A 25,288-nucleotide genomic window follows, 5' to 3' on the forward strand; every position below is an offset into this window, starting at 1 on the left:
GTGCACTTTAAAAGCAAAACAGTTAGTGCCCTGCACTGCATGTCCCTCCCAGAAGCACACCGAGTAAAAGCCAAGTTCAGGCCTCAACCTCTAAGTACTCACTGCTACTGGATGCTCAGCCAAAGGGGTAATGTTGGGGCCTTCTGACTCTTGGGGAACAGGGTGCTTTTTTTAAAAAATAAACGACAGCACAGATGTAACAGAACACACAGACAGGAGCCGGATGAGGCAAAGAGAGATGCCCAAGAAAAAGAGAAACGTCCCCTGAAATACGTACCTTGCCCTCATCCATCCCCCTGGCAGGGGAAGAGCTTCCTGGGCTGCTGTTCACCATGGCAGCTGCCCCAGATCCTGGATCTGCGGAAGGCCGAGAACTGACTTAGACATATTCCGACTTTTGTTGTTTGAGGAAGAATAAACAAGTCCTCTGCCCACTGCCGCCATGACTACAGACTCCCTGAGCACACCCGGGTCCCTACCACAGGCAGGTTCCAGGGGACGAGGTGAGGCCCGCCCACTGAACCCCGAGAAAGCACGCACAGGGCCCTGGCGTGGACTTTCAGGAGGAATAACCCAGCTGTGGACGGGTCAGGGCTCCCCTCTACCCGGGGAGTAGCATTAAGAACGAGGCCGCAGCACCTCTGAGGGGAAACCTCAGTTCCCGCACAGACTTAGAGAAGTGAGATGAGAGGCTCCTGGGCCGAAAGGACGGCCGTGAAGCCTGCGCATGAGCAGCGCCCACCCGGCCTGGCACTGCGCCAGGGCTGTTCTCCCACCCCCGTCTGTGCACGACAGCTTCCACGTCTCGCCGACTTTTTCAGACAGGGTTACTCGCAGACACAGATGCAAAGCGTCCCGTGTTCTAATGCGAATGGCTGTGTGCTGCCCAGATGATGAGGTCTTATGGCTACTTTGACAATATTCAAGGCATGAATTCCCTTGAAATTTCATCCAAAGACAAAGGCTTACACATCAGGGTAAAAAATTTGTAAAAAGCAAAACCAATAATAAATATATGTTTACATATAAATATGTTTTGCATATTTTCTTATCTGTAGTAATAGTAATAGTAAATAGATTATTTCTGTTCTAAAGCAGATCTTGCAACAGACTATTTGAAATGCTAGGGAAAATTAAGAAATTTTCTTCTCTATGTCGGACAGGCCTAAATTCTGAAACATTGTTTGCCTTAGAATTCTCCCATAAAAGGGGAAGAACCCGAAACAGTGTGCTGGTAACGTGTGACCGCTTACCGAATTCACTGCGGGGCACGTCTCTCCGGCCGAGCGTGGCGGACAGCGGTCTGGCGGGCGGGTCTCTCAGCGGAGGGGAGCACTCGCCCCCACTCACGGGCGACGGGCCGAAGGAGCCGTTCTGGCTCAGGGGACCTGAACGTGACAGTCCACGGTTACACTTTCAGGCAGCCTCTTTTCTTCCGGAAGTTCTCGGGGTCATTTCTAGGGCGCCGTGACCACGACGCGCAGAAGTGGAAAGGCGTCTACACACAGCCCGCCCGGGACAGAGGCAGCCGCGCGCGGGGGGGCTCCCTACCTCTTCGTGGCGGGTTCTGTGCGCTGGGCCTTCCCGGCATCGGCTTGACGATCACAGGTTCTTGCTGCAGCATGGCCACCTTTTGGTTTAATTCTAATAATCTTGAATACAGAGAAAGAGTAGACTTACATATAAAACAGAAGATCAATTCTTTTTAGAGGCCACACAACACAGCCTTAAAAAATTCTGCAACGCTCCGAAAACGCACAGGTGTCCGAGGCACCTACCTGTGTCTCAGGTTGGCTGCCTCCCTCTTCTCTTCAGCCATGGCCCTTTCTGCAGCGCGAGCCTTCAGCTGTCGGAGGGAGGAAAAGGCCCGGCTTCAGTGGTGGCAGGTGACGCGCAAAACAAAGGAAAGGAAAACGAACCTTACCCAGTTCTCATGGGCTTTCTTCTCATTGGCAGCAAGCTGGAAAAGACAACGCATGGAAGAACATGTGTGGGGGTTGATCACAACAAACCGCACGAGGGCCCGGAGGAGCCCGCGGCCGCGGGCGGCATAGTCACCTGGTCCTTGAAGGAGCGCTCCGTTTTCTGCAGCTCGTTCTCCAGCTCTTCAATTCTCCACCTGAGAACCACACGGCTTTCACCGACTGAGCACCACCGAGCACAACTCTAAGCGACTTCACGCGCTCCCTTTGACCACACCCGACGGATGCCATCCATCATGCAGAAACGTAGCTTACGTGCTTACAGTGAGAGTACGGCATGACCAAAACTGCATAATCTCCTTGTTTATTATTTAGTGCCTGGAGAGTCTATGCTGATACACTGTAATTTCTTTAACTGCTATGCATATCACCCTGCATAAAGCTTTTCCTTCCTCTAATTACATCCACAGAGGACCTCCCAGAGCTGCGTGTGAGCGCTGGGCCCGTCAACGTGGCCTGTCATTGTCAGGTTTCAGATTCACCAGACAGCCACTGCCTTCCTAAAACGATCCCCCACCACGTGAAACCACCCAGAGCTGTGGGCGCGAACCAAGTTCCCTGACTGTACTGCCAGTGTTGGGTGTAGGGAAATTCTTGTTAAACATTTTCTTCCTTTGTTAACTCAGAATGTATCTTTTCTTATGAGAATTGAACATATCATGCCCTCTGACCATTGTGTATGCGTCTGTGCTGTTCTGTTGTACAAACTGTAAACCTGTTTTTCGTTCTTTTTTTAAAGCCAACAGTAGTTCCGCACTCTGGAAGCTGCACTGCACTCACTTGTAGGTTTTTATTTCCTCGGCCGCCGAGAGCGCCTTTTCATCCGCCACCGAGAGCCGCTGCTCTCTCTCGCGCCGCTCGAACTCCTCCTGGCTCAGCTTCCTAGGGGAGAGTCGGCTGTGGGGTGACGCGCTTCTCCCGCCTGCGGGCAGGCTGGCTGCGGGCCTCCCTGTGGGCCCCCCACCCTCTCCCAAACACACGGGCACGCAGACACCCTCACGGGCCCCACGGGCAACTCTCCCCTGCGTGAGATGAGGACAGCTCCTTTTACGTCAGCGTGGGATGCCAGGGCCACTGTATGTGACACGGCTCCGCTTGTGAGGAGGAAGCTGGACTGGTCCTCTCGTGTCCACCACGGGAAGAGGACCTGTCGCCACTTCTCTCACTTGTGTCGGGAGGGCTGCTGCCCAACCCGAGACCAGGAGGAACCATGGTAAGGACAGTCCCCTTTAAAGCAGGTCTTCCGTCTGCACGACTGACCACAGAACCCCTGCATGCCTCAGTCCCCAAACTGCCGCCGCCCATGTCGGTGGGGCTGGGGTAAGGAGAGAGAGAAATCTCAGGATGGGCAGTGTCTGTCCAACAGAAAAAGAATCCGACTGTCCCATAATAGGGGCGCTCCCTCCCGGGAACTGGGTTTAACCCAGCCACCTCTGAGCTCAAGCTGTCAGTCGACTAGAACCTAGGTCACAAGGACAGTGACGTTTGACGGTTTCACAATGCCGTTTCTTGTTGCTGCTGGACCCCTTTGCACCTAATTCAGCTTCAAGACACTTAACCTGAAACTTTCTATGAATTAGAAGCAAAAGGAGAGAAGAGCTATAGTCAAAGGGGTTAAAAACACCAAAGAGAAAAAGGTTCTGTACTCTTTACTGCCCGTTCAACACTCCAGCGAGTACTTTGCAAGTGTCTGTAAGTGTCACCTGGGAAGATGCTGAGATTACAGACAAACACTGTTATCACAGACATCGCTGCGCAGTCAGAACCAGCAGGGCGCTCTGCAAGGCGGGACCGGAGCTGAAGTCAGACGAGCCAGACAGGCCCGTCAGGAGTCCCCACAGTGGAATTAGCACACAGACCGTGAAATGACTGTGCCTCTTACATTCAAGGAGGTAAATGTCAAAATTACGAATTTCAGCAGAGGAACAGAGAAACTACAGAACTGAAACACAGTAACCGAAATTAAGAACTCCGTGAAGGATTTTAGCAGCAGGTTTGATGACAGAAGGGAGATTTCAGCACAGTGGAAGACAGATCGGAAAAAAAAATCCAGAACAAAGGAAAGAAAAATGCAAGTTATGGAAAATGGGGCAGAAAGGGAAAAGAGCAACCCTATACTAATTGTGGAGGGAAAAACTGCTAACAATCTTTAAAAAAGAGACTATTTTTTAAAGGAACACACATTTAGTTACACGACAAGGTGGTCGGCCCACGAAAACCTTACTTCTGCAAAGCCATCTCCTTCTGCTGATAGAGCTCGTTCAGGATCTCCACCTTCTGCTTCAGGGTCTTGTTCTCGTCCTCCAGGCCCGCCTTGGCGGACTGCAGGGCGCTGCGGTCGTCCTCCAGCTTCTTCACTTGGTCTGTGAGGTGGGAACACCGGAGCTGTGTTCGCGCGTGCATGCGGGCTGGGGAGCTGGAGGGGCTGGCGTGCGGGGGGGCGGGGCGGTGAGAGGCACGGGGACCGAGCGCTGTTCTTTCTCTCTCCACCCCCAGTCTCCATCCCAGCATTTCGCCACCTACCTTCCAGGGTACACTTTGAGGACATCGAGGCTCTCAGCTTCAACTGTAAAAGTTTTAGATCCTCTTCAATGACCGATATTTCTGTTTGTGTCTAGAAAGTGGAGCAGAGAGAAGTGTTCTTCAAAGTGAGGCCCCCGTGAGAATGCACAAGCGCTCACGGTGCCTCCCTGCTGTGTACAAAGGACTATACCCGAGACACGTCCATCATCTGCTTAATCTGATTCTTCACCTTCTCACTGCGGTCACCTAAGAAGCAAAAGGTTTTCATTACTTTCGCATCCCATGCTTTTTAACTACAAATCTGCTTATTTCCCCCAAACTAAACGATGACCATGTTTAAATATTCAAAGGAAGGACAAACTAACCAATAGAACTGGTTAGGCTACTTGACTTTTAGGAGAATCACAAACTTAAGAGTCAAAAAGTGAAGGTACAATACAAGTGTCTGAGCCATAAAACTGTTATCCGTGCCGTTCGTGAGCAAGGGGGTATACACGAGGCAAAGCTCTCTCTTCGCTCTCATCCACCTCCACCTGGTCAAGTGTCTCATCCAGAAAGACTCACTCCTCCGCTCTCCCCTCCAGTCTGCCACCAGGAGGGCTGGGGAACACCCAGCACGCTTCTCTGACTTGAGAAGCAGCGGCCAGAGACATCGCATGAGGAAGCGTGGATCTGTGTCAGCTGCCGCTCACGGCCCCAGTGGGTGTACGGCTGCGGCCACCTCCCTGCTCGGAAAACCGGCTGTGGGGCCTTAAAGCCACCGAGAGGACGAGCACTGAATTCAGATGTCGCCTCCATGACGGTGAGAAGCGAGCTTCTCCGACTGAGCGGTGTTCAGTACTGGGCCCCAGCGCACACAGCTAGTTCTGATGAGACGGAAAAGCTGAGTCAGCGCTCACCGCCCGCCCACGGCTCTGCCGCAGCCCGGCAACGCGCCGCTGCCCAGGGCAAGGGCGCGCGGGCACACGTGCACACAGACAAACCCCGCGGTGCCTGTCCACAAGGCCAAAGCCTAAGAGGAAATGCAGTCGGTCGGCCTCCAAGGGGCATCGGTGCACTCAGTTAAAGACAGGAAGGCAAGGAGAGGGCAGACCTCCCTGAAACCCATCTTACCTCCCACTTCGCCATTTGCTAATTCATCTGACTCATTTCCTGTTTTATTCTGACGCTCAGACTCAGATTCACAGTCTAACCAATTCAACTGTGTGATGCAATTATTCAAAGCCTAGAAAAGAAGCAAAAGGGTATTAGGAAGAACCTCTCAGTTTTAATCAATCGGGCTGCATGGGAGTTCGCAAGAATTAAATGTGCATTCGAGAGAATGAACTTACATGGATGTTATCCTCTTTGTGAGTGAGCGCTACTTCCAGATCTTTCTGAGACTTCTCAAATGATGTGATTTGCTCACTGAGCTCAGTGTGTGCTTTTTTCAAGTCTTTGATCTCCTGCTGCAACTGAAAAGTTAAGACACGTGAATTGCCAAAAGTTAGGGCTTTTGCACTGGAGACATCAGGACCACGTGAATGAGACAGGTTAGTCTGGAGCCATGGTCCTCTCTGCCCTGTCATGGTGGCCTAAGGCCTTGGATCAGGGCCAGGGGAGAGTAGCTCCAGCCCTCAGAACTGCAGTGGGAATGGAAGAGCTGTCAAAAAAGTTGATCCACTTTACTGTATTCTTCAGAAGACCGTAGCCAATTCAAACCACTCACTTTCAACAGGACTAGAAGGGCACAACCTCAGCCTCCCGGACTCCAGATCTTGTAACCCTCCCTGGGTCAGTGAGGCAGCCACTGCCTTCAACTGATTCTTTAGTTTAAGGAGCAAATCCATCGCCCCCTTGAGGATACTCAGGTTATTAACTGGTGGGTCTTTGACAAGACAAAGACTGAACACACACTGTGCTAGCTGTAAGACACTGCACAGAGGAACAGAAAATCCAGAACAGATGGAGAATGTACATGTGTACTCAATTTGGGAGCCCAGTTTAAACCTCGCATTGCTAAGAATAGGATCCTGCATACACATTTCATTTCCTTAAAAACAGACTCTGAAAGAGGATGTTCGAGAGGTAAATAATACCCAGTTCTCTAGTTCACGTAACCGATGGCATTAATTTTTCTTTACCTGGTCTTTCTTCTTCTTAAGTTTAGCATTTTCTTCCTGAACCCGATGGCATTCAGACTTCACCTTCTCTTCGCTAAGCTTCGCTTCATTAAGGGCGATCTGAACCTAATCCAAAACACTCCCGTTAGTGAACTGATTCCAAAGAGAAACAGGGAAGAAGTTACACTTCCCCAATGAGACATCAGATAGTTTTCACTTTGCTGCATATCCTAGCACACACAAACGTTCGCTCCTTAGCAAAGCTCAGGCAGCGTGCCGCTCTCGTGCAGGCACTGTAGGCGGATTTACCTCGGAAAGTTCCGAGGCGTTCATCGCAATAACGTCCTTTAACTTGTCCAAAGATCGCGTGTTTTCCAGTATCTGCCACGTGGAAGAAGAACACGGAAATATGTTAGGACTTCAGTAGAACACTGGGATAGTCTACGAAAGAGCCATCCCGCAGACAGCAGGTAAAGGCAGGAGATCCAGATTTAGCCTACAAGAACAATCCAGAAGGTCAAGATGAGGAAATAAAACAGCTGGAGGCCTCCGTGACTCCTGCCACCCACAACTCCCCAGCTGTGAGGTGACGCGGCGGATGACCAGACAGAAAGGGGAAAGCAAAGGAAACGGAAAACTTCCACGTACACCAGTCCCAACCAGTGGCTTTTCCTAGGGGTTGAGGAAAAAATCTCCAAGGTCACTTTATAAATTCTCTTGCCCGAACTAAAAGTGGCTGCACTTGAGAACAGACAAATCTCACATGCAGCAGACTTCCGAATAAATTAGGAAGATACTGCCTCCCCGAGGAGGCGGGGCATGTACTCCTCAGCCTTTTCACCGTGGGCTGTGCACGTGGGCTGTGCACGGTGGCTTCCTTCCAGAACACAGCGCGCAGAGGGTGGAAAACAGGCACCGGGACAGTGAAGCAACCTCAGCCAGGCGAGCGAGCAGCCCAACTGGGTGTGCGACACCCGGGAACGCTCTCTACTGCCGTTGCAACTTTCATTTAATTCTAGAATATTCTAATGTTAAAAGTTTATCTGAAAGAGAACCACGCAAGTAAAACAAAGTACTAAAACTGTTCAGCTGAGCTAGTTTCTTAGCTGCTCTGCATGTCTCGGGGTTGAGCCAAGCAATGTGAAATTACCCAGTGCTGAGGACAAAAGTACTTGCTGGATCTATAAAAATAACTTGTAGTATTAGCATTTAAAATTCCTTAAAAACAGATAGAAGTAGGTTCAATTTCCCTGCTTCAGAATCTTGAACTTACTCTCGGAAAAGGCAGAGTTCAACTCACCCAATCTACAAAATAGTTGGGGAAAAAAGAGTTTGAAACCCAAATTACGTAACACCTAGCAGCAAAGCTCTTACCAAGTCCTCATTCTTGGCATTCTGCTCTCTCTCAGAGTCCAACATAAGACGCAGATTTTTAGCTTTATCATTCAGATTTTCCTTCGCTTCCTCAAGTTCCTTGATTTTATCCTACAGAAAAAGATATTAAAATTAGTAATAATTACTCATTAGTTTCCTTTTGTTTTTAGAACGTAATCTCAAAAAGAAGAGGGATTTTTACCTTATATTTAATTGCTTCATCAGAGAGTATCGTATTTTGTTTTTTGGTTTCTTGAACATATTTCTTTGATTCCTTGATCTATTTAAATAAAACAATCAAAATGTAGAAATATGAACTATAGAGCTATCAAAACTTATCTCCACTAGGTGACACATCAGAAAAGAAAGTAGTATTTTACATGCATGATGACTGCTTCAAATTTGGATGATTTGTAGGAAATCATAGAATTTAAAAATATTACTTAAAAATAGCGTAAGTAAACTGTAAGACAGGGGAAGGAAATAATTAAAGCTGGACCTGTGGAAGGGGGACTAAGAGAACTATACCTTCTGTTCATAATTCGATAATTTTTGTACAAGGTCTGCATTTTCTTTCTTGAGATTGTTTAACTTCTCAGAAATCTGCTGTTCAGTGACTGAAAGGGGGGGAAATACATAATATGACTATGGTTACTAAATAAAACTGAATTATTCAATGTGTCAGCAACAAAGCCCTCTTGTCCCGCACTGTGAAGGAAAAGGACTTCTTTAGTGTTAACTATCAGTCTTTAAAAAGCGACCTGTAGTTAAAAGCAATAAGAGTGTAAAAGGTATATGAGTGCGGGCTGTAAATCAAAGTGTCACAGGTTCGATTCCCAGTCAGGGCACATGCCTGGGTTGTAGGCCACAGCCCCCAGCAACTGCACATTGATGTTTCTCTCTCTCTCTCTTTCTCCCTCCCTTCCCTCTCTAAAAATAAATAAATAAAATCTTAAAAAAAGAGTGTAAAAGTATTATGAAAATTTAAGAAAACTAGAACTAGAATCTTTATTTCAGTGAGACTCCAACTAAAAGTATTTCAGCGATAGAAAATACAGGAAAGTATTTCAGCCTGAGAGCCTTCCCTTCATGAAGCAGCTTTCTCTGCAGAAACTGCGGTCATTTCGAATACACACCACTTGCAAAGAGAGCCGGACAGGAAATACAGCCTGTTCATCTGTATCTCTGACTCCTCAAATTATCTATCTGAATAAATGAATACACTATATTGATTAAACCATCAGCACAGAACACTGTCCACATGCACAGTCGGCCTGCCCCAAATTAAACCAATGGTCTTCTCTTCCTGCTCCCACAGGCTGTTCGACCTCATCTGTCTCAGGGGGCGGCACTGCCATCTACTCTGTCATCCTCGCTAGCAACCTGGGGTTAGTAAAATGTTCAGGAGGCAATAAATCAGACATCAGACGTCACTATGTCTACTTCCAGGCTATAAAACTCATATTGAACACCACTAATGAGGGGACAGTAGGAAAAAAAGGTAACAAAATCAGTCCAAATATTTACCTTGGTACACGTGACTCTTTACCTAAAAGAGAGAAATGAAATAAAATTTGATGTCAAAGCGTTTTACTATTAGAAATATTGGAGTTCTGATACAACAGTCAAATCATAACTACAAGAAAATTTAATAACAGTTAGTTCAGGCTAATGAGCCATAGAATTAGAAAAAGGTTAAAAAGCATTTCAAATGTAATTGGTGGTGATTCATAAATAGTTTCTGATAAATAGGTAAATACCTCATTTTGCAACAAAAAATGATTTATATGTCTATTAAAGGAGCACCAATCTTATTAAATAAGCATCTAACTTTAAAAATGAAAATGGGTAATATTTTCATATTAAATATACTAATGCTTCATTTACCAAAAATTATCTGACAATCCTGAACAGCCAGAATGGGGTATGGAAGTAATGATAGTTCAAAAAGACAAAATTAAATGCACTATCTTTGTACTAAGATAGGCCTCTTCCTCTCACCAGAAAACACCTTGGAAATCCTATTCAAAGTTGACTACTGCCTGAAGTTAGAAATCTAAATGGTTTTCCTAAGCCCCTAACCACAGTGTCATAAACCTGAAAGGGAAAGGAGACGGCTACAGGAGGAAAATGCACAGACAACAAAGTCAGCTGACACCCAATTCATCTCCCAAAGACAGCCCTTAGTTACATGACAATGAAATCTAACCAATTGTAAAAAAAAAAAAAGTGTTACTAAAGGTCTTTGTAACCCTTAATTTATTTCTCTTTTAAATGTCATAAATGGCGATGAAATACTGAGCGGAAAAAGAAACAAAAGGGCCAGTGATACTAAAATATTCCTTATATTTATGAGTCAAGGTATAAGTTGAGCTAATTTACTCACAGCAAGGATGGTTCTCCAGAAGAAAATGACAAATGAAACGATGCCCAGGAAGGCGGTGATAAGGACGGGCTTCCAGGGCAGCCCATAGAAGTCAGGGGCAGACTGCACGCCACCAGGCAGTGTGGAAAGTAGCTGAAACAGGAGTATCAGAAATAATGGGAAACCATTAAAAAAAATTACAATAGAACAGCCACAAAGAAAGACAGAGAAATTCTAAATCAATCTCTGCTGAAGAACTACCTCCTCAAAAACCTTCAATAGCTTCCACTGCTTCAATTAATACAGGCAACCTCACATTTTTTGTTCGGTTTGAAATGTTTCTCAACATTATGAATCTAAACGTCTTTTAAGCTGTGCATAGATTCCAGTTGTCAATATCACCCCACATCATGTTGCCTAACACATGTTGAGAATCCCTGTGGATCGAACTTTTAGTTGATTTTTATGACTTAAAAAGCCACATAAAACAAAAAATTGAAATACTATAGAATTAATCAACTTCTATGGCAAATAAAACTGAAATAATAATACATCACACAAATAATGTGTTTTTCCTCTAGGATTTTAAATCTTAATTTTATTCCACTCTTACCTAAAGACAAATGCTGAAGAGCTTCAGACAGCGAAACCTGGCCTAGACTTCTCTGAAGTTAACTGTCATCTATAAAACTCGATGCCCTACTTTTAAACGCTTCCTCAAAGGCAGTGCAATACACACCTGCCTGCTTCTCCGCTGTTTTCACTGCCCCCTCTCTAGGAGCACACAAGTAACTGTCAGACGGGCCCCTCCCCCAACAGTGCCAGGGTCACTGGAAAAGGAGGACCCGTAGGGCCGTGATAATCGCTGTCCCAACAGCGATCACATACCAGCAAGTCCCACCGTGCCTGCTACACCGTAAGTGCTCACAAAAAGCGAACAAGTGGGGACACACCTACTCACAAACACGCCCACTGGTCCCCTTAAACAGCACTGCAGGGTCCTGCCTGCCCCAGGCCCCGACACACTCCATTACTCCCTCGCCCCATCTGTCGGGGCACCCGCTCCACTCAGAACGCGTCCACCAGCCTGCCAGAGCTGGGGTCCCTCCCCGGGAATGGGGACCGTCACCTCCAGGAGCTTGGCTATGAGGGCTGCGTAGAGCACCGACAGGGGTCCTAGAAGCTCCGAATCCCCCGCGGAAGCGGGGACAGAAGGCACAGTGGCAGGCACTGAGTCCATTGTGTGCGGACAGAAGAGCGGAGGCGACGCTTCTCCGTGCTGCAGCACCGGGCCCCCCTCTCTTGTCACCGTCTCCTCCCTGGGAAACGACCCGAGGGGAGGATCCTGGGAATGAACTTCGCCTTCCCGGGACAGGCACTTTCCACCTTGCACCTTCCGTGAAACACGTCACCGGCCCCGGCCCCTGGGCCGACGTAAACGTGCCCGCGGAGGCCGGGCGCGCAGTGGGCGGGGCCCCGGCGGAAGGAACCAATGGCCGAGCGGGGCGGGGGAGCCGAGCCTGCGCGGAAGAAACCACACGCAGCGCCGTGGGTAGGACGCGGGCTCACCGGCCTCAGCAACTGGGAGGCAGAGAGATCCCGGGGCGGACCGGAGCTACGAGGGGGAGAACGGCCGGGGCCGGCCGCTCACGTCTGCCCGGGGATGGACCCTCGGTCACTGCGGGCAGAAACTCGAGACCCCGCCTGTCGCCTCTCTGGCCCCCTCTGAAGGACCACCGCCCCGACCCCGCGGCCGGCTCCGGGGCGCGGCCTGCCTTCCCCGCGTCTCTCGCGCCCGGCCCACGGATCCCTCCCCCCCACCTCCAGAGGCTCACACGGCCTCACGCTGTTGCTGACACCCCATAAAAAGCCGTGTTCAGAGCAACCGGGTCATTATCACGCCCATGCCACTGGGTTCCGTTCTGGGTCCCACACCTGACAGTTTACGGGGCCTTAGGGAGAGAGACGAGGATTATGAAGAAACCAGGGCCACTAACCTGGAGAAAAAGCCAATTTCTGCAGCTCTTTAAAGGTACGTCTTTGGGTTGGATATAAAGTCAATTCAGAACAGTGAGGCAAGGACAAGCGGGGAAAATCCTGGAAAATCGGGGAACGGAGGGGATGGGACGGGAGGTGAAGGCAGGCTCCGTTATTAGAGTGGTTCTGGCCCAGGAATAGACAGATCATCGAACAGAATAGAAACTCCAGAAATGGACCCAGCGGCATTGGAAATCTGGGATACAGTACAAATCAGCTGGGGAAAACGACGTTTTAATAAGTGGTGCTGGCATAACTAAATAGCCATATGGAAAAGGATGGAATGGCCTTTTTCTCACTGTTCATGTGAATGAATTCTAAATAGACCAGAAAACGGAATGTAGAAATAAGAACAAGTACTAGGAAAAATACGGGTGAATTTCTCCATGTAATTATGTCTCAAAATCCAAGGGAAATGATTTATAAAACGTGATTACTTAAAACGAAAAAAAAAAACCCCTGTCCAGCTCCTGCACACATACACACAAATGCCAAATAAGCTAAGTCTACAATGACAACCTGAGAAAAAAATATTTGTAACATATACAGACAAAGGGGTGATATTCCTAAAGTGTAAAGAACTTTATAAATCAGGAGAGAAGGAAACGGCCAGCAAGCCTACAGAAGAACGGGCTGAAAAATGAACAGACAGTTCTCAGGAAGAGAACCAGGAACAGTGACAAACATATGGAAACGTGCTCTGCCTCTCGCGTGATGAAAGAACGCAGCTGGGAGACCACTTCTGGCTCACACGGGTGAGATCCAGACGTCGGACAGCACACCCTGTTGGTGACAGAGCAGAGGGAGACGGAACTCTCCAACGTTGCTGTCGTCCTGGGAAATGGTTCAGCCCCTGCGAAGGGGAACGGGGCATCATCTCCCCAGATGACCCGCGTGTTCACCTACTGATGGAACGATCCCACTTCCTACGATCGCAGGTGACGCAAGGACAAATGGTGAAAAGATACATGCACAGTACCATGTTACTCCAACACTTCATCTAATAACAAAAGACTAGAAATAAACCAAAACGTCCATCAGCAAGAAAAGCTGTGGAATAAGGTATACTGTGAAACCAGAAGACAGGGAATCCAGTAATTCTGTACCCTGCTAGGGTGTGGTTTCCAGAATACTTTTTTAAAGGAGGGGTGGAGTAATATGAAATAGTATCATCTAAAAAAGTAAGAGGAGCAGCCAAACACATTTTTATGGATTTCAGGTAAAACTGACATGCAATAAGCTACACATGATTTAAAGTGCACAATTTAAGTTTTGACATATGAATACACCTATGCAACCATCGTCACAGTCCAGGTACTGAACATAAATCCTTCACTTCCATGTCTCCACATCCCCTTGGTAACCCCACCCCCTGCCACTAGCCACCCCACCTTGGTAACCCCACCCCCTGCCACTAGCCACCCCGCCCCAGCCCCTGCAGCAGAACTTTTGCTGTAACAGATCATCTCGCTTGTCCCGAAGCTGTGCACAGACGGAATGCTACAGCATGCACCCTGTTCTCTCTGCCTTCTCTCACTCAGAGTAACTGGCGATTCCCCCGCGTGGCTGCGCACATCAGCAGATACTCCTCTTTATCACTCAGCCGCATTTTCTGTGTGTGGCTATACCATTCTTTATTTATGCACCTGTTGAAGGACATTTGTTTTTATTTCCGGTTTTGGCTTTGACAAATGGAACTGCTATGAACACATCCTTCTGTGAATGTGTAATTTATTTTCTCACGGACAACTGTGTAGCTGAGAGGTGGCTGGATCATCTGACAGGGGTGTTTCCCTTTTGAAGAAACTGACACACTTTTTTCCAAGGGGCTGTACCATTTTACACCCCCCACCCCTTACAGTGCATGGTATTTCCAGCTCCTCCATCTTCTCCAACAGCCGGTACATTGGTCTTTTTCACTTTAATCATTCTAGTAAGCGAGTGGTCTTAACTCAAGCTGGTTTGAACTCATGCTTCCCTGATAAACATTGATATTGAGCATCTTTCCATGTGCTTATCAGCTGCACACGTAACTTCTTTGGTGAAGTGTTACTTCATTGGGTTATCTGCTTTCTTCTTAATGAGCTTTCAGAGTTCTTTCTATATTCTGGATATGCCTGTTATCAGAAATATACTTTGCAATGACTCCCTCCCAGTCTATGGCCTGTCTTTTCATTCGCAGTGTATTTTGAAATGCAGAAAATTTTATTTGATGAAGTCCAAACTATTTTTTTTTCTTTATGAATCATGCTTTTGATGTCAAATCTGAGAATCTTTACCTAATGTTTTCCTAGAAGTTCTACTGTGTTAGGTTTACACTCAGGCCTATGAAGCATTTGTGTTAACTCATGTTTATGATGAGAGGTGTGGATTAGTTTTTTGCACAGGGCGTGTCCAATGATTCTAAAACCACTTGTGAAAAGGGCTTTCCTTTCTTCACTTAATTGCCTTTCACCTTTGTCAGAAGTTCATTGCCATATCTGTATGGATCTACTTCAAGATTATTCTGTTCCAAAGCTAACTACTGCAGCTTTATAAGAAGTCTTGAAATCAGGTCATGTTTGTGCTGTTCTAGGTCCTCTGCATTTTTTTATATTACTTGTAGAATCAGACTGTCATTTTAGAAAAAAAGTCCTGCTGGGGTTATGTTGACTCTAGTGATCACACTGGGATGTTAGGGATGTCTGACCTACTGTCTGTCGCCGTGACAATGCGGCAGTTTAACAGTAGTCATCTGACTCACGAAGACCGTACATCTCTCCGCATACTGGGGTCTTCTTGGTTGGAGACCTGTCTACTTTTCCACGTAGTTCTACCAGTTTCTGCTGCATACGTTTTGAAGATCTATTTCCAGGAACATAATATGCAGGACTGTTGTGTTCTCTTGATTAATTGACTCTTTCATCACCAGAAAATAAAACGTTCTTTACCCCTGGTTTTCAGGCCTTTGGACTCTGCCTGAACTACACCACCGGCTTTCCTGGGTCTCCAGCCTGCAGACTGCAGATTGCGGGACTTCCAGCTCCACGCGTGTAGGTAAATCCTTATTTACAATGACCCTCTTCCTGCACACAGGCACACCTCGCCTCACGGCACTTCACAGACTGCATTTTCATCAGCGTTGAGGCAAGCCCCTCCTCTAGCGAATGGTCTTGACTCAATGAAGGCCCAGTTCGTGGTTAGCATTTCAGGTTTGTTAGGTCAGACGGGAGCGGCGTTTAGTCTGGGCGGGACCCTGCTGAGTCCTCTATCCGACTCCCCCAGAATTACCAGGTTCTGTTCTTGGCGCTGTGTCAGGAACTGTTGCCTCGGGCCACTCAGAGGGTTTCCCTGACCTGCACTGGTCTTGTCACTCGCACGTGTGGTGGTCGTGTTGGTGATGGTACTTTTAATGCTATTGTGTGACTGTCGTAAAATAAAGTAAGTAACCGTGCTGATGTTATTGAAAACTGGGATTTCCAACATCAGAGAAAGAAGACGCAAATATAAGATACATGAGGTTAAAAAAATCCCTCCAGCATCCTGAGTTTTGATTGAAAGTATCCCTATGGCATCACAAGGAATATTCACACACACAAAAAAATCCACCCATTTCCTAGCTGTGCCCACGGAGAAGGCCTGGCAATGCCAGCTGACTCATAAGCAGCGAGCAATCTTGGGAACGAGAACGTATCCCTAACGGGAGCCACGGCCCCACAGATAGACAGCTCCCGAACCTGGCTGCCAGTTCCAGAAGACACGAAGAACCAGAGAAACACGTTCAAGTGTACCAGGGGACGCAGTTAGCAAAACCCAGACCGCGATCCCCTCCAGCAGCCAGCCAAACCGTCTATTCAGTGAACACACTGCAGCAAAAACAGCAAACAAAAGGAGAAATCTGTCAGAGTCACTGTTATGATACTTGTCCTTCCACTGAAAGTAACTAGAAAACTAGACAAAATATATGGAAAAGCCCAACTTTCCAGATAGAGACCAAGCAGCACACACCAGCAAGCCTTGAGAGAAGGTACACAAGTAAGGAGACTCTGATGGTCCCCCTACTTTCTGCCTGGAGGCCCTTTCCAGACCTCAGCACGGGGAGGGAACCCCAGGCAGAGGACACCAGTGTCACTGAGGAGGCAGAGTTCAGAGCTCAGGGGGACTGAGGGCCCTGAAACACACAGAGGAAGACACCAGCTAGAGGACAGCTCCAGAGAAAAGGGGTTCCAAAAATCTGCAAGGGGGTTTCCTTCCGTCTTGGGCTGAACTGAAAGCAACACACATGTAATAAGGTAATATTCCCTAAGGATGCCACCCTCCCCCCAAAAACCTACAGACAAAAACAACAACAAAACAACCTACCGGAAGCTGGAAGCTGAACAATTCCCAGAGTCAACACAGGGCTGGGAGACCGAGGTACCCCAGCGAGTCAGAGTGTACCAACATGGCTGAATGGTCAGAGAGGTATTCAGCAGATTCCAGGAGAGTCACACCTTAGGAGCAGGCTGCACTCGCGCTGAAGACTACTGTGTATACCTCCCTAGCAAATCTTTAAAAGGAGACCAGAAGGATCAGGCGGATCCTCAAGTAACTTAACAGACTACTAAAGCAAACTCCAACCCTTTTTAAAGGAAGCCACTAAAATCTAGGCACTCAACAACATGATATTTGCAGTGCTCAGCATAAAAGCAGAAAACATTAGATGTGCAAAAAGCAGGCAAGCGTGTCCCATACCCAGTGGATAAGTCAATCTAGAAAAACAGGCCAGACAGGCCAAGAAAATGCAACAGGGATGAGAGATTCAATTAGCTTACAAGATCTTTAAAGGTATTTTAAAAAATACTTAAGAATTTTTTGAAAAATAACAAAACCATGACCATACTGACGAGAGAATTGGGAGATATGAAATAGAACTAAGTGGAATTTTTACAGATAAAAAAATAAAATACCAAACTGAAAAATTTGTGTGATTGGCTTAACAGCAGATTGGGTACTAAAGGGAAAAAGACAGAAAGGAATTACCCAAATGGAAGATAACTGACACTGTTCACAAAAGTTTACTCAGAACAGAGCACAGACCAAACACGAGAGGATTAACCATAAAAATTCTAGAAGAAAACAAAAGAAGTTATTTTCATCATAAGAAATCTAAGATTTCTAAGGCAGGAAACAAAAAGCATTAACCCATGAAAGCAGAAATTAATAAAATGGTGTTCATAGAAATATAAAACGTGCACTTTAAAAGACAGTGTTAAGAAACTGAAAGGCGGGGCAACAGACTGGGGGAACCATCAGGAGCTCTGCCTCCCCCTCTGCCGCCTGGGCCCGGCCCCTGCTTTTCTGGCCCCCCCACCCAGGCTCCTGTGTCCCTGTTTCCTTCTCCTAAGTTCAGAGCCTTCCTTTTGCTTCCCTGACCTGTTTCCCGAGCCCACCCAGCCTCACTTCTGACACAGCTCACTTCTTCTAGCTCTGTGATCTTCTAAATAAACTTTTCCTTGTATTTGAAAAGAAAAAGAAATGGTCTGCAATATGTACGTGGATGCGCTGAACAAAGGAATGATTCGTGTGATGTCATCACTCTATGCAAAACGGCTTGCAATCTATCTCTGGGGTTTTTCACTGAATATTTTTGGACCGCAGTTGAGCACTGGTTGCTGAATCTGCATGAAGCAAGACTGTAGATAAAGGGGGACCACTGTACACACAGTCCTACAGCGGGTACATTTAAGTGTATGTAATTTATATCTGATTAAAGTTGTTTTAAGACATGTATCAACTGATTATAACACCTGGACCTCAACAAGATCCTGACTTTGAATTCGAACAGTTTTGAAAAGGAGGGGAAGGGGATTTTGAAAGTGCCAAATACTGGCTGATATTAAGCAATTACCATTAAGCTAAATGACAGGTCCAGATTCATTTTATTATTTTCTCTGCTTTTGTATGTCTGAAATGTTCCATGATATAACACACTTAAAAAAATTAAAGCACAACTTGGAATACTGAAAGGATTACTATGCAGAAAAGGAATCAGAAGGCATCCTATGGGGGAACATTTGGAGACAGTGTAAGAACCGAGCCAGCCAGGAGCATCTGTGAGGCAGGTTGCTCACACCAGGGATTCTGATGCCCAGATTTTGTAACAAATGTCAGGGCTGGAGGAGAAGAAATGACTCAATTAATGAGAAGTTGGGCTAGTTGCCTTCTCAGAACAACAACAACAAAGCCCTCTTTCCTACACAAACCTTGAAATAACAGGACCCAGAGAACAAGATTTTTGTTAGGGGAGGATACTTTATAGCTCCAAGGGCAGCTTGGCCTCCCACTTGTAAAAGCCTGCTCATTTCAGCAGTTTACCCTGAAAAACACCCAATTTCAACCAACACCACAAGGGGGCGCTAAGCCCTAAGAAAACTCAGATCAACTTCTAGACAGATTAAATGTCTCATTTGGATCTGGACTTCCTTTGGAAAGATAAACCTGAATACACATTCCAGCGAAACTCTTTCTAAGAAACAAATCTGACCATGATCCTTTCCTGCTAAAAACTTCCAAGGACACCCATCCCTAACAGTCTAACGCAGCATGACACACACCCTGCTTTCTGTCTGACCATCTCCCCCGCTGTGCACCTGTGCACCAGCAAACCTTCCCTGGCCTCCCCGTCTCCCGCCCCCACCCTTCCGTTCCACAGCAAACTACACGTCAGACTCCAGCTGGGCCTTCAGCTCTGCTCAACACATGACTCAGACCCCTTCTGACCTCCGACCACCTCCCACCACTACAGACCAATTTCTTCGACACAGAACTCCACCGTCACCGAAGCCCTTGCTGTTCTGCCTGCACGACAGACACTCTGTGCAAGTGAATGCACACAACACTCCCGGCCGGACAGGACAGCCGTTGGGGGTGGGGCGTGCTGCACGACCGAGCACCAGCCCAGCGCGGGCATGCAGCAGACCCACTTCGGGTGCAGCCATGAGTGGAGCACCACCAAGTCGTGCCCCTGCGGCTCGTTTCGGGGGCCTGTCTGCCACAGGTCAGGAGTGACTTCTGTGGAAACATTTTACGTTTTTCACCCCACGTTCAAAGTCTACTTAATAACGTTCTATTTGAAGAAACTGTACACATCAAACTTGAGAACTTACCGTCTTGGTTAAGTAGGACACGAACGACTGCAGGAAGAGAACCGCGTTTTCCCAAGGCTCTTCGTCTGCTAGTTCCGGGTCCTCTTCTTCATCAGCATCAGCATCAGCATCAGCATCGTCAGGAGGGCTTTCCATCACAAACATCTCTAAAATGGAGGAGGAAAACGAGTGCATTTCATTTTACAATTTAGGATAAGAGTTGTTTCTCATCACCTAAAATACTTCTGGAGTGCCCACAAAATAGCAGCCCCTGTGCCTGCACCTCTCTCGCTCCAAGACAGTTATGCAGGGAAAAAACTTCAGATTCCCATTCACGTCACCATGCCCTTCAACAATGCATTGGGCATGTGTGCCTCCAACACACTGTCCCTCACCAGACTAACGAGTTGCTCTCCCTGCTGTGACCTCTCCTGCTCTCTGCAGGGGGTCACGGGGTAAAGCGATCCCTGGGCTCCCGGGCCTTTCAAGACACGGAAACAGGAATGATGTCATGTCACCATTAAGCCATCACGATCAGCTGTTCTTCTGATTCCCTGCTAAAATGAGCAAGCCACATAAAAATTAGAAAGCCATTGACACCATGATTGGGGCTGCATTTTTTTAAATTTTGTTTTTAAAACAACTCTCTCAATTCAAACAAAAAGAGTAGCCCCCCTGCTAAACACTCGCTGTGCTCTGAGATTCAGACGCTGTTCGCAGGCGCCAGTCTCCACTGGACCGCTGCGTGCTGCAGCGCTCCGTGCCGTTTGCTGCTCTCTTACTTGAGCGGGCGGTGGGTGTGAGTGTGGGGTGGAGGGAAAGCACCGAATTTGTGAGGACTGGAGCAGTGGTTCTTGAACACTGATTTTCAACCCCTCAGAGTGTCCTGGAGGGCCTGTTAAACGCAGCGCACTGGTGCCCACCCTCAGAGCTTCCGGTGCGGCTGGTCTGGCCGCAAACGACTGTTCTAGAGCATAAGGCTTTGAAAGTATCATTTCAGTGTAAAATGGTCTGCGTAAGCTAGTGCTCGCCAGTCACTGGTGTGTGGGTCAGTCACAGCCTCGGCCGACTCCTGTGATGGATCGCTGCCTTAACTCCTGCTCTTCGTTCTGTTCCAGGATTTCTTATCATCGAGACTCACTCACTCCTGTATTACTCCCCCCTCCATTTCCTATCTGTAACAACCCATCTCCTAGAAGCTCTTCTTCATGACATGCCTCTGCTTTGCAGAGTAACGTTAGCAAGCTTTACCTGGGTGAGTGTCCTTCTCAGCATTCGGCTTCTGGGGCACGTCTAAGACACCCACGTTACTAGTCACGGGCTGATCCGAGTGGCCAGGCTCTTCCGGAATCTGCATTTTAAGATCTTCTGTGTTCTCTTGGGAGGGATTATCTTCCAGGGGCGGCTGCACCTCTACAGGGAAGAAGATCGCACTGGCTGACAAAGCTTGCTCACACTCCCCATTCAGTTCCTCCCACTGAGCATCGCCCCCACACACAACTCCAGGGCACACCCCTCCGACCCGGCCCTCCGCCCCGGCCCTCCGAGTGCTGGCAGCCAGGGAGCCCAAGTGAGCAGGGAAACAGGAGTTTCAGGTGCTTTTCCCTCACGGCAGAGATGGCTAGTGAACATAATAAAAATGACAAAGAAACCCTTATGCCAAAGGACTTCATAAGTAACTAAATATACTCACAGCAGGGACCTCAATACCCTAGCTTCCTTTGGCCCGCACAGACAAATGTGCAGAACAGAATGCCAGTCAAGAGCAGAGACCTGAAACATCTCTTCTACACAGAAGCGACACGCGCCCTTCCGTGCACAGGCATGTCTGTCTCCGAGCCAGTACAGAGAAGGGCCTCCAGTGACCCCCAGAGGACCTCAAACAGTCAGAGAGAGCCCATTTCCGGTCCCTAAGGGGCTGAGGGTGCAGCCCAGTGTGGCCCACCACCAAGATGAATTTCTGTGGAACCACCTAATTTACCTGAAAATCCAAGTTTTATAGCCCAATCTGATATGCATCTGCTTTAATGACATGCAGAGATGTTCCCATCCCCAAATGCTCAGGAAAAACTGGCACTCTGGGGACATAAATCTACCCTGTGCCTTTAAGTCTGCCTCCTGGCACTCCTCCATAGACCCTCGGTCGAGATGCCCCCGTTTGAAAGCACGGGGACATGGAAAAGAGCGCTCGGCTAGGAACCAGCTTCCGTTAGGGCACTGGCTCAGGGTCAGTTCTGCCACGCCTCACCGAGTGGCTTCTGAGTGGCAGGTGTGTGTGAGAGCCCTGCATCCCGGTCAGTGCTTGATCAGTCAGGATGCAAGAACCCCAGGGCCCTGTCCAATGTAGCTGCCCCGGGTGACGGCCCCGAAGAGGCAGAAAGAACATGGCATCCACGAAACGGCAGGGCGTCCGTGCAGAGGTACGCCCGCCCATCCCCGGTCCCACCGCAGTTACCGTGTGGGCAAGAAGCTGTGTTCCCAGAAGCGCTTTGCTCACAGGGCTATCAGTGCATCTTTTCTTGTTTATACCTTTATCTTTGTATAAAGTTTCCTTCTGAAAACACTACCATTCTCCACTATTCTAAGGAGAAAACGGGTTAAGAAATCCTTATCCAAGCCTAAAAAAGGACAGCAAGGGACGTGTGCACATCACTGTCCTGCCTCTTGCCTTCAGACACTGGACCCTGGACAGAGCGTCACACATAAGGTCTGAGACATGCCAGCAGCCCCACCCGGGTCTCTCCAGCCCCACCCGACAAGGCGACGGGCAGGTACTTTACCTTCCGCTGGTCCATCCCAGCCTTGCTCAGGAGGCGGCGCCACTGCCAGGGGTCCGGTGCCCCGCCCCGTGGAGTGTCTGTACCTGACGAAGTAGATCAGGTCTTGCACGTCATCCAGCACTGCGGCCTCTTCAAACACGTCTTCCTCCACTCCCAAGTCGCGCAGTTCGGCCACGCGAGCATCCAGCATCTCCTCCGCTGCGCGCAGAATCTGGGACTCCGACGCCCGGAAGACCTTGTCCAGGGCCTTTTCCACGCTGTAGGGCGGGTTCTCCCGCTGCGCCGACTGCAGCTTTGATGACATTTCTTGGAGCATGGCTTCCAGCTCGGGGACATCAAAGTACTTCTGGAACCGCTGCAGGGACTGCTGCTCCTTAAAGAAGCTGCTTATGATCGGCAAGTGGGCCAGCTGGCCGCCGTGCCCCGGCTCTGCCGCTGTACCTGCGGCCGGGTGGGACGCATCGCCCTCTAGCTCCTGGGGGGCAGCCCCCCGGCTCTGTGTGTCCGTGAGCTTCTCTCTGTCCTCCCAGTCCTCTTGCGAGCGCCCCACCCCCGGCCGCTCCGCGAGCCCCGAGGTCTTCGGGCGGTCCTCGGGGTCGTCTTCTGCAGCATGAGCAGACTCTCTACTCCGAAACACTGAGTCCGACTCTGGAGTCCCGTGTGTTTCCTCGCCAGGGAGGCCGCTTCCTTCAGATGGTCTCCGCGCTTCCTCGCCTGCAGGAGGGCTTTCCTCCTGTCCCACCACCAGACCCCCAGGCTCCGTGCCTGGCGTGCCCGCCCCTTTGCCCACGGTTTCATTTTTCCTATCAGCTTCCAAAACGTCACTAGTTTTTCCTTCGTCGGCTTCCGTCTCCGCACCAGTAGTGTTCACGGCACCCGGAACCCCTCCGCCCCCTCCGCCGGGGCCTGGCGGGGGCACCTCGAGCTGCCCGCGCCGCCTCTCGGGGCCCTTCCCCCTAGACCGCTCCGCACTCGCGGCATTTTCGTCCTCCAGGAGCTCCTCGGGGGCGGGGTCCTCATCCTCGGCGTCTGGCGCTTCCGCGCTGCCGCCCGGCGGGCCCCCTGTCTCTGCTCCCGGGGCGCCCGGCTCTGGCTGGCCAAGCTCCCTGCCCGCAGCGCCTCCTGCGGCCTCTGGTGCCGACGGCCCCGTCTTCTCACCCACCGGCGTGGTCGCTGCGGCGGCCACGTCTCGTTCTTGTTGCCAGGACAGATTTCTTCCCGGCACGGGACCCTCGTCTTCCAGCCCTGTTGACACGCCGATTTCATCGGGGGAGGAGAACCGGGGTTGATTTTGAGTTTTAAGAAGCTGTTCCTCTTTAAATTTCTCGCCCAGATGCTCCCCTGAAACTGTGTGTGGTTTCGGTCCATTTACTGAAATATCCACTTCCTCCTCCACCTCCTCCATGCCGTCTTTAGACGCGTTGTGCTGGGCGTCTCCCGGGAGCTGCGCGACATCCGTGGCCTCCTGTTCAGTCTTCTCTCCCTTCGCCTGATTCTCTGCAGCCTTACGCTCCCCCCCACCCTCCGGGGCACCTTCCAAAGTCGGCTCTCCGGGCTTCTCCTCCTGGACCGCCCCTTTTGAGGTGGGAGCAGCTGCCCCTCTAGGATCCTGTTCTTTGTTACGGAAGACTGATTTTAATGTTTCTTTACCCTTTTCAGTCGCTACCAACGCGCTGAGCTTACTGCCCTGAGCAGGGCCGTGCAGAGGCCTGTCTCCTTTCCCCTCCTCCTCCGACCCGTTCTCGCCCTGCACCGGGCCCCTCTCGGATTCCTCAGGGGTCCTCCCTTTTCCTTTGTCGAGAAGGTCTGGGTCCCTTTCTGGGTCTTTCTCGTTATGGGTTTTAGGAACCTCTGCAACCGGAAGACCATCCCCTGCCTTTTTAGAGTCCGCATCATCTGTCGGTGATTGCGGTTGCCCCCATTTGCTGTCTGGACCTAATCCATCATCACCTTCCTTTTCTTCTTCTGAACTGTAACTCTCAAAATCCATACCCGTTTGTTCCTCGTCTTCTGTGACAGCGGAGACGCCAGTGTCCTCCCAACCGGTTAGGTCTTCTTCGTCAGTTTGGATGCGCAGGGGCCGACTCACCTCCGCTTTGTCCCCTTCGCTTGAATTCTGCTCTTTATCAGTCGAGTATTTGCCAACTTCAGGTGCTGCTGGCATTTTCAACTCTTCGTCATCTGTATAGGTCAGTAATGGAATCTCATCAAAGTTTTCCTGATTCTCCTCCTCCTCCTCCTCCTTCCCAATCACATAATACTCAGCATCTAGTTCCTCATCAAAATCGTCTTCTAACGAAGTCACCAGCCTGGTGGTCTCGTCATCAGACACAAGTGCATCAGCAGTTGAGCCAAATTTGGTTTTCAAGTCCAGGGTCATTTCTTTTTTCAGAAGTTTGTAAGCATCCATCTTCTCCTGTTCATTTGAGAGCTGAGAGCTATTGCTGGTTTTGTTGTTGTCACTGTCCTGCACTTTTAATTTATCTTGAAGCATTTCTTCGAATGAGTCAAGCGAAGACCGCTCCCCCTGAGAGCGATCTGTTTGGCCGCCTGCGTGGGGGTGGGTCTCCTGAGCCTCGTAGCTTTCCTCCTGCTCCTCAGTGTTTCCCGGGGAAGCGCCGCGCCTCTCCCCTGCGGTGGCCGGCACTGAGTCAGGCGCAGGGTCCCTTTCTCCAGACACTCCCGGGGGTTTTTCCACATGCTGAGGTGCTTTTTCTATAGCTTTCTCAGAATCTCCAGTTGCAAAATTGTGCGGTTTCAAAAATCCTAAAAGTTCTTCTAAATTATAGTTATCAAAGTCATCTCTTCCCCCATCAAAGCAAACAAAGTCTGTCTCCTGTAAGGGAAAGAGAAACATCAGTGTGTTGCTAGCCAAGTGTCACAGGAGCAAACTCTTAACCCACGCTAATGACAAGGATAACCTTGAGTTCATGTTTGGCTCTAAAAGGAGCTTTTGTGCCAACCTTGGGCAATTACTGTCCTTGGGTAGTTGGGAGATGGCAGGCTGGAACCCACCTGT

At 49.1% G+C, this 25,288-nt stretch overlaps 1 protein-coding gene across 4 annotated transcripts in view; it reads right to left on the reverse strand.

Annotated features, from left to right (window-relative positions):
* Positions 1–25,288, reverse strand: part of MIA3 (MIA SH3 domain ER export factor 3) — a 37,437-nt gene that overhangs the window by 3,216 nt on the left and 8,933 nt on the right. The window contains exons 4-26 of one of the 4 annotated variants that reach the window (XM_028531368.2): positions 22,270–25,105; positions 20,741–20,902; positions 19,511–19,656; positions 10,368–10,499; positions 9,509–9,530; positions 8,510–8,598; positions 8,184–8,261; positions 7,982–8,092; positions 6,917–6,988; positions 6,629–6,733; positions 5,837–5,959; positions 5,619–5,730; positions 4,696–4,751; positions 4,506–4,596; positions 4,207–4,345; positions 2,763–2,864; positions 2,059–2,119; positions 1,925–1,960; positions 1,779–1,846; positions 1,552–1,652; positions 1,254–1,388; positions 278–357; positions 103–165 (exon numbers count right to left, since the gene is read on the reverse strand). In XM_028531368.2, coding sequence (XP_028387169.1) covers positions 103–165; positions 278–357; positions 1,254–1,388; positions 1,552–1,652; positions 1,779–1,846; positions 1,925–1,960; positions 2,059–2,119; positions 2,763–2,864; positions 4,207–4,345; positions 4,506–4,596; positions 4,696–4,751; positions 5,619–5,730; positions 5,837–5,959; positions 6,629–6,733; positions 6,917–6,988; positions 7,982–8,092; positions 8,184–8,261; positions 8,510–8,598; positions 9,509–9,530; positions 10,368–10,499; positions 19,511–19,656; positions 20,741–20,902; positions 22,270–25,105 — 4,920 coding nt within the window. Of the gene's footprint in view, positions 1–102; positions 166–277; positions 358–1,253; positions 1,389–1,551; positions 1,653–1,778; positions 1,847–1,924; positions 1,961–2,058; positions 2,120–2,762; positions 2,865–4,206; positions 4,346–4,505; positions 4,597–4,695; positions 4,752–5,618; positions 5,731–5,836; positions 5,960–6,628; positions 6,734–6,916; positions 6,989–7,981; positions 8,093–8,183; positions 8,262–8,509; positions 8,599–9,508; positions 9,531–10,367; positions 10,500–11,475; positions 11,793–19,510; positions 19,657–20,740; positions 20,903–22,269; positions 25,106–25,288 lie in introns of those variants that run through there. The other 3 variants (XM_036016123.1, XM_036016124.1, XM_036016125.1) reach the window with 3 other exon arrangements.

This window comes from Phyllostomus discolor, chromosome 15 (assembly GCF_004126475.2).
Source record: "Phyllostomus discolor isolate MPI-MPIP mPhyDis1 chromosome 15, mPhyDis1.pri.v3, whole genome shotgun sequence".
NCBI classification, from domain to species: Eukaryota; Metazoa; Chordata; class Mammalia; order Chiroptera; family Phyllostomidae; genus Phyllostomus; species Phyllostomus discolor.